The 12,964-nt window shown below is 45.2% G+C and overlaps 1 protein-coding gene across 1 annotated transcript in view; it reads left to right on the top strand.

The window, feature by feature from the left end:
• Positions 1–12,220, top strand: part of NSRP1 (nuclear speckle splicing regulatory protein 1) — a 29,567-nt gene extending 17,347 nt beyond the window's left edge. Inside the window, exons 3-7 of the mRNA XM_048519150.1 lie at positions 448–504; positions 4,319–4,450; positions 5,916–6,123; positions 7,257–7,365; positions 10,614–12,220. Of these exons, the coding sequence (XP_048375107.1) occupies positions 448–504; positions 4,319–4,450; positions 5,916–6,123; positions 7,257–7,365; positions 10,614–11,529 (1,422 nt within the window). The 3' untranslated portion in view covers positions 11,530–12,220. The remainder of the gene's footprint in view (positions 1–447; positions 505–4,318; positions 4,451–5,915; positions 6,124–7,256; positions 7,366–10,613) is intronic.
• The last annotated feature ends 744 nt before the right edge of the window (positions 12,221–12,964 follow it).

The following is a 12,964-nucleotide window of genomic DNA, read 5'->3' as shown; positions in this document are numbered from 1 at the left end:
GGCCAGACGTTCCCCACCCTGCTATAGACAAAAGGGCATTATTTGCAGTTTTGTATGCCATTAAAGGTTGAATTGATTAATTGATTGACAAAAGGGCATGATTTTGGCTTTATCACTTAAGCAAGCTTGTGGCTGTTGTGGTTTTCTGGGCTGTGTGACCGTGCTCTGGTAGTGTTTGTTGATTCCAGCCATGAAAGCCTTCAATGATACATAATTACCTTGTCTTCGAATGGATGCGAGTGGTTGTGGATAAAATCGCTTCATTTCTGCACGGCCGCTGTGACAGATGGTGCTTTCCCCTGCGATGATGTTCCCCCTTTTTTGCCTTCTGACCCTTTTGAAAATAAACTCTTACCAGCTCATTTAACGTTAAGTTCCCAAGTGGTGTGAAAACAAAGATCCCTTTCTGTATGTAACATTGCAGTGTTAATGTTCTTTTTCCAACAGACTTCGGTGGGGGAGAGTCTTCAGAGAGAAGCCCTGAAAAAGCAAGCGATGAAACAAGTAAGTTGGCAGTATCCGTGTGTGTGTGTGTGTTGTGTGCAGGTGCACACTTGTAAATTGCTTTCAGTTCTGACACTGCAACACTATATAAAAAGTACCACTGTCTGTGCATGTAATAGAAGCCCTCCACACACACACCCAAAATAGGGGAGGAGGGAAAAGGAATGCGCAGTCTAAATTAGGATTAGGCCCAATCAGTACCTGAGAAGGTAAACAATTTCAAAACCTGGCACTCCACCAACATTCATGGAGATCTCTTGTACTTGTGTAAATGTTTTGCAGCTTTTTTGTTTCCTAGTGTTATACTTTATTTTTATTGTTTTGCTAACTGAAAGCTTTTTTAGCAGAAAAGTTAAAAGCTTTCCATCTAAATCAGGGGTGGCCAACCTATGGTGCTCCAGATGTTCATGGACTACAATTCCCATCCATTCCCAATTGGCCATGCTGGCAGGGGCTGTTGGGAATTGTAGTCCATCAACATCTGGAGCACCATAGGTTGGCCACCCCTGATCTAAATAAATATTTAAAAAGTGGGATCTTTAGTATATTATATTTATTTTTATTTCATTCATATCTTGCCTTTCTGCCCAGTGGGGACCCAAACAAGCTTATTTTGTTCTCTTCTCCATGCTACCCTCACAGTGACCCTGCGAGGTAGGTGAGGCTGTGTGACTGGCCCAAGGTAACCCAGTGAACTTCCATGGCCAAAGGAAGAGTCTTCCAGGTCCGCCACCATAGTCCCTACGCCACTCTGGCTGCCGGTTGCAGATATTTGGCCTAGCCAGGGTTAAGCGGATAACGGGGAAGGATTTCATCATAACACTTTATATCCTTCAACAGGCCGTCCATACGTTGTGTCAATAAATAGGCTTGTAATTAAATACATTAATGTAATGTTAAACAGTGTTCAAAGTCATAGATTTTACGCATCAGTTCTTTCTCCTTGGCTGTAGGGTTTGGAACTTGTTCGTCTTGCTTAGTGTAAAAAAAATGAGGCCATTTACATCAAAGGCTTCTTTTTTGTTTCCATGACTTTATTTATGTGGTGGATGGTCCTGCTGTTTATGAGTCTGTTTTTCTTGGGCTTCTCTAGACTGTATCCTAGGAGATGCAGAAAAACAACCTTGCGCAAGATGCATGGCCGGTTGTCATCGACCTGCTCACAGTTTTCAACCCACCATAAAACATGGGGACTAACTGAGCAGCCGCACCTTCCAAACGAGAGGCTCTCCTTCCTCAGACCTCCGCTGCAGGGCTCCAGTGACTGAGTGAACTTGATCTTATTGATGGGTTGGATTTATATCCCGCTCTCCCTGCCAAAGCAGGCTCAGGGTGGCTTCCAACAAGTATCAATAAAAGCATATACAGAACATGACACCATTAAAATGCCAACCAAGGGTGGAACAATTTAAGCAAAAACATTCCCCCCCCCCCCCACCCCGACCCCCATACAATTCAATCATACCAATACATAAGGGGAAGGGAGGCCACTCAAGATGGATCATTCCAGGGGAGGGATTCGAGTGATTTAACAACTGGTTCCGGTGGTGGGATTCCAATAATTTAACAACTATTTGTTCACAAGCACCATTTTAACAACCGGTTCTGCCGAAGTGGTGCGAACCGGCTGAATCCTGCCACTGAGCCCGGGGCCAGAGCTGTCAAGGACAGGTGGACACTAGTCAAACTGTTCTAGTCAAGGACAGCTGGACACTTTTTTGGGCCAGGACCCTCCTATAGATTATTTTTAGCAGAGTGTAATGCTCTTTGGAGGACATATTGGAAGAGGCAGTCCCACAGGTTTGGATTTGATTGACACAACTTGCATTTTAGAACTGAAGGCTCCCACTCCTGGCTTTCTTCAAACTTTGTAAAACTGAATCATTCAAGAAAGCAGGCAATAGATTTGCAGTGTACTAATTGTTGAATGTAGCTATGTCTGATGTTCAGAGGAGCTGTGAAGACAACCCAGCAGGGGCTGGACAAGTGGTCAGCTAGAGAGGACTGTGAAGTTAGTGACCTTTTGGTCCTTTTGTGTCACCACTTGTCTGTCCTTAGACTGATACTCTCAGCTCTAATATCCTGCTTCTTCTCGGAAGTTAGTTTCAGAGACTTCCCAGCTAGCAAGATAGCAGCATGCTGTCTCTCCCTCTTTCCTATCCTAAATGTGCTTCCCAATAAACATGTACCTTTTACCCTTTTAATCAGTGTGTTAGCCACTTCCCTGTGTAGTAAAATCCAACACTAAAATGTTCACGAAGTTGCTTGGATAAATTATTAGGGACTCTGCTTGCTGTGAATTAGATCCAACTAAGTAATTTTGCTTCATTTAATGTGTCATGTTAACACTGAGCAGCAGTGGCGTAGGAGGTTAAGAGCTCGTGTATCTAATCTGGAGGAACTGGGTTTGATTCCCTGCTCTGCCGCTGAGCTGTGGAGGCTTATCTGGGGAATTCAGATTAGCCTATACACTCCCACACACGCCAGCTGGGTGACCCTGGGCTTGTCACAGCTTCTCGGAGCTCTCTCAGCCCCACCTACCTCACAGGGTGTTTGTTGTGAGGGGGGAAGGGCAAGAGAGATTGTAAGCCCCTTTGAGTCTCCTACAGGAGAGAAAGGGGGGATATAAATCCAAACTCCTCCTCCTCCTCCTCCTCCTCCTCCTCCTCCTTCTTCTTCTTCTTCTTCTTCTTCTTCTTCTTCTTCTTCTTCTTCTTCTTCCTCTTCTTCCTCTTCTTCTTCTTCTTCTTCTTCTTCTTCTTCTTCTTCTTCTTCTGTTCTGTTTTTTAGACTTCTGGTTGGCTCTATAACCAAACTCCTTTTTAATTGTGTATTCGTTGTCCCATCTTGTTAATTGTAAACTCACTCTGTGTAATTTCCCTTGAGTTCCTGAGAAAGGCAGATTACAAAATAACAAATAAAATAGAAGATGGCATGAAGGTTATGACAGCAATGAGAGCTCATTCAACAGACTGGGACTTTGGGCTCTTGTGCCTCCGATGGTTAAAGGCATATGCACCTGAGCCAATGTGGCGTAGTGGTTAAGAGAGGCGGACTCTGGTCTGGAGAGCCAGGCTTGATTCATTTTCATCTGAAGAACCAAATTAGATTCCCCACTCCTCCACAAAGCCTGCTAGGTGATCTTGGGACTGTCACAGTTCTTTCAGAACTCTCTCCGCCCCACCTACCTCACAAGCTGCTTGTTGTGGGAAGGAAAGGTGAATGTCGGCCACTTTCAATCTTTTATGGTAGAGAAAAGCTGGGTATAAAAACCAATTCTTCTTCCCTGACAAGACATTTGGGGCAAGATAGTAGAGTCAACTCAGAGTCTCAAGGGATTGCTGTTGAGAGCGGGAATGCTATAGATTTTAGTTGTGTATGTGCGTGTAAATGATCACACACTTCCAAATCAAAATCATTCAGACATTACAGCACTACCTGGGTTGTCCTGGCCAAGGAGACTAAACAAAGCGTTGCCTAAACTTTCTTTGATTTTCTAGCCAGAGGTCACATAGCTCTGCGTTTCCAGACAGGGGGTCGTGCTATGGAGGCTGCTAGTTAGATTTTAAAAGTCCAGATTAGCGCAGAGGAGCTGAGAAGCAGCTCCAGTAACTGGGATCAGCCGGGTTGGTGGTACTAGGGGATATCTCTTCCCAGATAACGATTTGTAAGGCAGCAGTAGCTCAATTTTTTTTCCACAAAATCTGTCTTTGTTGCTATTGCGGATGGCACATTGCGAAACCAGCTTTTGGGGAGAGTTTTCTGCTCAACCAGCGCCTGCATTACACCCCTACACTTTTGTCTCCTTTTCAAGACCAAGCTTGAGATTCAGAGGGCGCTGGCAGAGGACTCCACGGTGTATGAATACGACAATATTTATGAGGACATCCAGCAGAAAAAAGCAGAAAGTCACACAGGCGGACTTCTTGCAAAAGAAGAAAAAAAGGTCTGTACCTGGCAAAGAGAGCGGTGTGTCTTTTTCCTCAGTTTCCCAGGGAAGGGCTGAGCAAGGAATGACTTCCTGAAAAAAATGCAGCTGAGGGTAGGGGGTGAATGTAAGGGAAATATTGTTGGGGTTCTTTAATGTGCTATTTAAATGTAAATTGATTTTAGTCACCATCTGAGGTTTTAATTGGTTGTATATGAGTGTATGTTTTATGATTGTATGTCTGTTCGTTGGAAACATCCTGTACCCATAAGGGGAAGGGTGGCAAATTAAATTAAATTACATAAATACATACATGAACAAACAAAGGAATGAAACAACTCAGAATTTTAGTGGAAAACGGGCGGTCTGCGGCCCTTCTTTTGTCTTCCTTTCTCATGACACTTTTTAAAATTGTATGACCTTTACGGCCTTTGGCCTCACAACAATTCTGTAGGTTGGGTTGGACCTTCTTCCCATTTCATTGGGAGGGGGGGCGGGGGGAGCATGATACCAAGAGGAAGAATCTTATTCAAAGGCATGTGGTGAATTTGGGGTAGAGGCAAGACCTAACACTCGATTTCCAAGATCAGTTGACTGTCCAGTGGATTATATTTGATCTCCCCTGCTCTAAAACAGGAGGGAGGGGAGGATGTCTTCTGTTATAAGAAAAGAAATGTTCATCCCCCACCCCAGATCCTAAGTCCACACATAGTTGTTATTATTCGCTGTCTCATACTATTGGATTGCATTTTTTACATGTCTAATCCACCTCAAGTCTCACTGGGATTCTCCACATGCTCAATTTACTCCTGATTTCCTTGGCAGTTATATCCACATACATTGAAATTGGTTCGGGCGCAGTTCTTCCACATGTCTGCCCTCCCTCTTTATTTTCACAGTTGTGAAGCGAGTTTACTTTCTTCTGCATGTGTCTTAATGTCTAGGAGTTTCAAGGAAGGGGTCTGTCATCACAGCAACCCCCTTTATTTTGTATGTATGCTTATATTGATACATAGCTATCATGACTGCATTTTTAAAAAGGCATTAAAATATCAATTTGTCATCGAAATGATAGGTTAGTGATGGCGAACCTATGACACTCCAGATGTTTGTGGATGACAATTCCCACCAGCCCCTGCCAGCATGGCCAATTGGCTGATGGGAATTGTAGTCTGTGACTATCTGATGGGGCTGATGGGAATTGTAGTCCATGAACATCTGGAGTGCCTTAGGTTCGCCACCACGGGGTTAGGTGATTCTCTGAATTCCCAGCTTATACTTTTTGAAAAAGTAAGTTGATCAATTGATAAGATTAAAGATTATATTAGAAATTAAAGCATGCATGCACGATAGAGAACCTGCGAAACATCAAACCCCGCAACCCCACCAAGGAGCTGAAGAGGGCACCCCACAATGCCTGGCTCCCATGTCACTGTCCATCTTGATTTTCTTCTATTTCATTGTTGCTGTTTGTTCTTTGCAGCCCAAGTACATTCAGAATATCCTCAAGGCAGCAGAGTTAAGGAAGAAAGAGCAGGAAAAAAGGATGGAGAAGAAAATACAGAAGGAGCGTGAAATGGAAGGGGATGCATTTGATGACAAAGAAGCTTTTGTGACATCAGCTTACAAGAAGAAGCTGCAGGAAAGAGCTGAAGAGGAAGAAAGAGAGAAGAGGGAAGCAGCTCTTGAGGGTGAGCAACACAGGCGCCGCACTGGGCAGATGGTTGGTTTTTGCTGTTGTGAGAGGTATATTGACATCACTTCCATTAGGCACAGGAATAGTTCCCCATGAGTCACTAGCATGCTCATTGTGCTCCGTCCAACTTTCTTCTTCCTGTGGCCTACTGGTGGTGCCCAGCCCACAGGTGGCTCTGTTGTCCTCAACGAGGGCAAGATCCTTTTCCAAAGTGGCTCCTGCCTGGTGGAACTCCGCCAGATCTCATCTGGGCCTGGGGGTCTTTCCAGATTATTGGCTTGTACAATAGAGTTGTTCTGCCAGGCGTTCTGTGGAGGCCATCGGGGCCAGTTTTCCAGCTTAGAAGCAGTGCTGCCTGGTTTTGACAGCAGTCTGGGATTTATGATGCTTTATTTTGGTATCTGGGAGCCAGCGCGGTGTAGTGGTTTAGAGCAGGCGGATTCTAAGGCATTGGCAATCTGAGATCAAGGAGGGTCAAGATTGGTAGCCATAGGTCGACTTCTCCTCCATCAGTCTGTCCAAGCCCCTTTTAAAGGTGCCACATTGAGTACTGCACTTCAAGCCAGCGTGGTGCAGTGGTTAAGAGCAGGTGGATTCTAATCTGGAGAACCGGGTTTGATTCCCCGCTCTGCCACTTGAGCTGTGGAGGCTTATCTGGTGAACTAGATTAGCTTGTGCACTCCAACACACACCAGCTGGGTGACCTTGGGCTAGTCACAGTTCTCTCTGAACTCTCTCAGCCCCACCTACCTCACAAGGTGCCTGTTGTGGGTACAGGAAAGGAAAGGAAAGGAGCTTGTAAGCCACCTTGAGTCTCCTTACAGGAGAGAAAGGTGGGGTATAAATACAAATTCTTCTTCATCTGTCTGGTAGGATATTATTTTACTACTTTCTGTTTTTAATATGTTGAATGTTTTATCATTGATTGATTGTTCAGTTGAGCAGTTGCGAGCCCCCCTGAGCCCTGTGACCCAGGGGTAGGGTACAAGTCTAAATTTTTAAAAAAATAAATATGGGGCAGTATTTTGAAATGGGTTCTGAAACGCCATTCTGATGCGGCAACCCCGACACACATTTTACACAGCTTCCAGAATTTTTTTATCGGTTTTCCCCTTTTCTTTCCTTTAGCATGCCTAGATGTGACCAAGCAGAAGGATCTCAGCGGGTTTTACAGGCACCTGCTGAACCAGTCAGTGGGAGAAGAGGAGGTGCCCAAATGTAGCCTTCGGGAGGCCAGGTAAGGTTTAAAAAAGGACGGGCTTCTCCTCCAGGGCACAGAATGTGCCAAAATACGGCCCATCAAGATCTTTATGTGCTATTTGATTATCTTTATGTGCTACTTGCCAGCTGTATTCTTTCAGCTGTGTTCTTTTGATCTATAACATGTAGGATTAATAGCCTCAGGCTGACCCGGTAGCTGCTTGCTGTGGACAAAGGGGGAAGGTCTTTCGTGTAGTGGAAGGAGCAGTTTTGGCTAGCCTATTACCCTCAGGCACCTTGACTTTAATAGGAATGTCATGGAGACCGTAGCAGCATAGCTTTCTCTGTGGTGGCACCACAGCTTTGTAACATGGCTCTAAGGAGGCCTGCCAGAGCTTCTCCTCTCTGGTTCCCCAGCTATTTTGAATCTGATACAGGTTTTTTCGCTACTGATGTTTTAATGTTTTCATTGTTTACTTGCTGTTCTTTTCATTCGAGCCTTTTTTCAGTGTAAGAGTTTTGAGCGCCTTGAGTGCTTTTTTGGCAGAAAAGCGACAGATTTTTGAAACGGAGACAGCCGTCTTGTTTAGTGTAGCCAAGGGTCTTCCTGCATCCATAGCACATTTTTAATGCTAACTTTAAAATATTGTCATAACAAGTTGTCTTCAGCAAAGGAAGGTAATATTAAAATGAGTTAAATGTGGCTGGGTGAAGTGACCTTTCTACTCCCCTTCCAAACCTCACGCTGTTGATGTGCTCCTCCTCCTTTTGTCCAGCGCTTAATTTGCAAGCTGCTTATGCTGGACAGTCAGAAAGGAGGGATGTAGAAGGAGGGATGTGAATGATCACAGTGTGGCTGTGCAGTTTTTCCCCTCTGATTAAGTAGTAGAAGAAGAAGAGTTTGGATTTATACCCCACCTTTCTCTCCCATAAGGAGACTCAAGGTGGCTTACAAGTCCCTTCCTTTCTCCACAACAGACGACACCTTGTGAGGTAGGTGGGGTTGAGAGGGTTCGGAGAGAACTGTGAGTGACCCAGCAGGAATGTAGGAAGGCAGAAACACATCTGGTTCACCAGATAAGCCTCAGCCACTCAGGTGGAGGCGTGGGGAATCAAACCCGGTTCTCCAGATTAGAATCCACCTGCTCTTAACCACTACACCACGCTGGCTTGAAGTACAGTACTCAATGTGGCACCTTTAAAAAGGGCTTGGACAGATTATGGAGGAGAAGTCGATTTATGGCTACCAATCTTGATCCTCCTTGATCTGAGATTGCCAATGCCTTAGCAGACCAGGTGCTCGGGAGCAGCAGCAGAAGGCCATTGCTTTCACATCCTGCATGTGAGCTCCCAAAGGCACCTGGTAGGCCACTGCGAGTAGCAGAGTGCAGGACTGGATGGACTCGGGTCTGATCCAGCAGGCTCTTTCTTATGTTCTTTCTGTTTCCTCAGAACTGTTTGTCACAGCCTTGTAAGAGCCAGCAGGGTTTTCCTGCTATTGCACAAGAAGCCCGTGCTACCACAAAATCCACAATCCTGTGAGCAGGATTCTAACTGGAGACAGTAATATGAAAAGGGGGGAGGGCAATGAGAATGATTAGAAAAATTAAGAGACAGACTGACAGGGAGGATGAAAGGAAAATAGAAGGAGAAACAGAATATCTTTGTTGCGTAAATTATTGTCAAGGTCTGGGAACTTCCTGTAATTTTCTGTCTAAATATTAAACAACACAGAAATGGTAGGATACATTGAACAACGCAGAAATGGTAGGATAATACATACAGCAACTACTAGGATAGTTTATAGTCCTTATCCCTTTATTAAAGTACATTTCTGAACATTTTATTTTGTTTTTATTTATTTAAAGCTTTTATATGTGGCCTTTCTACCCAAATAGGGTCTCCCAAAGCGGCAGGCATGAAGGCATTAAAAACATTAAAACTGCATTTAAAATGTACGCGTAAATTTTTAACAGTATAATAAAGAAATGTACACAAACACACACAGTCAAAGAGGAGGCCCAGTATGAATTTGCTGGGCATACGCCCAGTGGAAGAGAAAAGTCTTTACCTGCTGCTGGCCGAACACAGTTCCAGAGGGAGACAGACGACTCTCGCTGGGAAGGCAGTTCTAAAGTGTTAGTGCCGTGACCAAGAAGGCTGTGTCTGGGGGTTGCCACCCACCTAGCCAAAGAGGGTGGTGGGAAAACTCAAAGCTGGGCCTCATAAGATGGCCAAATTGGATGGGCAGAGTCATATGGGAGAAGGCAGGTGTTAACATTTGTACACTCTTGGGTTTGAAAAGAAACCTTTTTACAAGCTGCAGCATTTGCAGTGGCTCGTTCAGTTACTCCCGTTATGCCCTCTGATCTACTTTCTGCAAGCAATCTTCTGCATACAATTAGGCCTCGACTGACATTCGGCTATTTGTATGCCTGGTGTGGAGGTGTTAATTCAATTTCTCCCCAATTTTCTACCAGTTCTTTTGTGGTTGGTGTGGGTTGCCACTAGTTTCCTGGTCTGGAAGTGTTCAGACTGCCGAGAGAGGCAGCTGTGGTTTGCCCCCATCACCTGTCCTGATAGGACAAATCACCCATCAGTCAAGGATGCCTTCTGTATCTCTTGAGCAGAAGGAACAACTTTGCTATATCCAGTGTTCCATTCCCCCTAGTTTGCCCCAGCATCTGATATTCAGAAGTGTATTACTTCTGAATATAAAGTTCAGCCAAAATAATAGTCTCAGGGAACTTTAAAGACAAGTTTATCAAGCAAAGGCTCTAATAAGTCAGAGGTCACTTTGTCAGACGTGAGGAGCATTACATTCAGTTGGCAGATATATATGTATATGCATGCAAAGATACAGTCACAAAGTGGGATGTACGTTCAAAGACTGGCCAGGAGACCCAGTATCTGGCTTCATTTTGTAATAATATCCTCCTTTTCCCCTCTCCATGTGTATCTTTCTGCCAGCTGAATCTAAGACTTTGTGCATCTGGCAGCGTTGGGCTCTGGCTGACAAAATGTTTCTGCCCAATAAAAGTTTTAGTCTTCAAGGTGCCACAAGACTTTGTTGTTCCGAACACAGCTTTTCTGTTTAGCTACAATGACTAATAAAATCAGAAATGTGAAATAAACCCTGTAAACGTGCTGTTTTCTGCTTGTGTGATGTAGATAAACATGTGTGCTTTGAAAGATAGGTGGCACCTAGGATATATTCTAGATTTCCAGCAAGGGAATTCTTACTTAAAACTTTTTTCCCCCTTTCTTCTTACAAATAATATTCAGGATAAAGGAAGAGAAGCCTAGTGGAGATTTCAGCGACTCCAGACCAACGAGCAGAAGCCCAGATGTGAAACCTCCGAGACCTCCCATCCCTCCAAGGGCAGACGATAGCCCAGATGAAGACAGTGAGGAAGAAACGGGTAGTCCCGATGGGAAGGAAAGTGCAAAGGTTCACCCAGACCAACGAAGGAAGGCCTGGCCAAGTGAAGCCGATCTCACGGGGGAAGGTTCCAAGCCTCACAAGAGCCAAAGAGACTCCAGGCTGGGCAGTGAGGAGAGAGGCGGCCACTCAAAGGAGCCCGCTGCTCACCCAGAGAGAGAGGAAGAAAGAGGAAGCAGGAAGGAAAGGAAAGGGGAACCCAGGGAAAGGGACCCAGAGAGAAAACAGAGAGATCATGACAAAGAAGATCATCACAGGAGGCACGAAGAGCGGGAGAACAAACAGAGGAAGAAAGACAGGAAGGAGAGAGAAGAGCACGACAGAGAATCGAGGAAAGAGAGAGAGAAGCATTTGCACGGGCAGCAGCAAGGGAAGGAAGGGTCAATAAGCAGTGAAAACCATGGCAAAGAACGACAAAGGGGAGACAGAGGAGCCAAAATCAAAGGGCCAAGGGAGGAGAAAGGAGAGAAGCACTCAAGGGAGAGAAAGGACAGCCCTCCGGCCTCAGTGAAAGCTGGCCACCAGGCTCCGGAAAACGAGAGGGGAGAAGAGCAGCCGTCCAACCCGGACGGTGCATCAGAGCCGAAACGTAAGAGCGCAGAGGAGGAAAAAGAGCAGGCAGAGAAACCTCCGGCCAGCCAGAACAAGTTTGCAAAGCGTAGCAACGAGGAGACCGTCACCTCTGCAAGGGACCGCTACATGGCGAGGCAGATGGCACGTGTGAGTACCAAAGCTTACGTTGAAAAGGAAGAAGATTAGGTAGGTTGTGTTTTTCCTGGGAGGTGGTGTGTGCTCCCTTGTTGGGGATGCTGGGGCCACTGGGCGATGCTCATAGATGAGCCCCTGGCCGTGTAGAGATTCTCCACATATGTAGGGACGTGGCAAGAGCTTTCACCTTTGCACCTAGGACATCTTCATCAAGGTCTGCTCATCCTGCCCTTCACAGTCTCAGTCCCTGTGTCCTCTGAATGCATTTGGCCTCTACACCAGGAGCAGCCTGACCCTAGCCCCGTGGTGGCGAACCTTTGGCACTCCAGATGTTATGGACTACAGTTCCCATCAGCCCCTGCCAGCATGGCCAATTGGCTATGCTGGCAGGGGCTGATGGGAATTGTAGTCCATAACATCTGGAGTGCCAAAGGTTTGCCATCACCATGCCTGTGTCTGCATCTCAACCATCACAGGGGGTGGATACTGCTGCTCAACCGCAAGACACACTTGAAAACTGTGTCCAATGAGGAATACAAATGCAGCTGTCAGTAAGAGACAGCTGCATTTCCGGATACGTTTCTGCATTTCTGGACCCTTCCTTGTTAACTTTCTGAATGCATCTGCACTCACGTCCGCAATTCAGTTCCACACGAAATATAAATGCTGGATGCTTTTGTTTTGGGGTTTGAAACCCCTTCTGTACAGAAAGACTGAAATAAAAAGAAAGATGTTCATCTTAGATCTCTGTTGTGGCTCATTTTTACCGGTCAGATGTCGTAGATTGATACGCCATTGTAGACAAGTGCAAGGTCACCAGTCGCAGGTTTCAAAGCGGAGATTTTTCACACAAACATCCTGTTGCACAGAGAATATCTGGATCAGGACATGGGGATTAGAGTTGCCAAGGACTGATAAAGCTGCCATTAAAAATACTCCACCTTGTGGTTGGGCAGGTGAGAAAGCTGATATAGTTTCACAAAACCCTTGGAAACACAGTTTCCTTCTCTTTTATATTAAATTTCCAATGAAAATTTTTTTAGCCTTCCCTTCTTCCCTTACTGCACTTTTAATTATGCAAATTGATTGGTACATCTCAAATGCCCTTTGGGAGGCTAGAGGCCTACATTGCGTTTTCTGGGTTTTTTTTCAGGTTTGCATTGGACATTGTAACGTTTCAGAGTGCCAGTATTTATCTTCCTGAAATAAGTTAAAAGCATTTTTGTCTTCAAGCAGCTCATGTTTTCATCCCGTGCCCCAGGAAGCAGTCAGGAGGAAGTTTGTGTCTTACTGTTGTCAAGGAGATAGTTGGTGGTATCTTTGCCAGTTCCAGAAATAGAGATGTATTTTCCCATCCTCTCAGTGTTGTGTAGGTGGGATGAGGTTTGGACTTTCATTTTAAGGATAACAGCGAGAAGTGGGCAGATCACTAAATAGGTTCACAGGACTGACACCCAGTTTTAGCTGGGGTAAATACCGTACCTCT

The sequence above is a fragment of the Sphaerodactylus townsendi genome, linkage group LG16 (assembly GCF_021028975.2).
Source record: "Sphaerodactylus townsendi isolate TG3544 linkage group LG16, MPM_Stown_v2.3, whole genome shotgun sequence".
Taxonomy (NCBI): domain Eukaryota; kingdom Metazoa; phylum Chordata; class Lepidosauria; order Squamata; family Sphaerodactylidae; genus Sphaerodactylus; species Sphaerodactylus townsendi.
The sequence above is the reverse complement of the archived record's forward strand: the minus strand, read 5'-3'. Positions and strand labels throughout refer to the sequence as shown.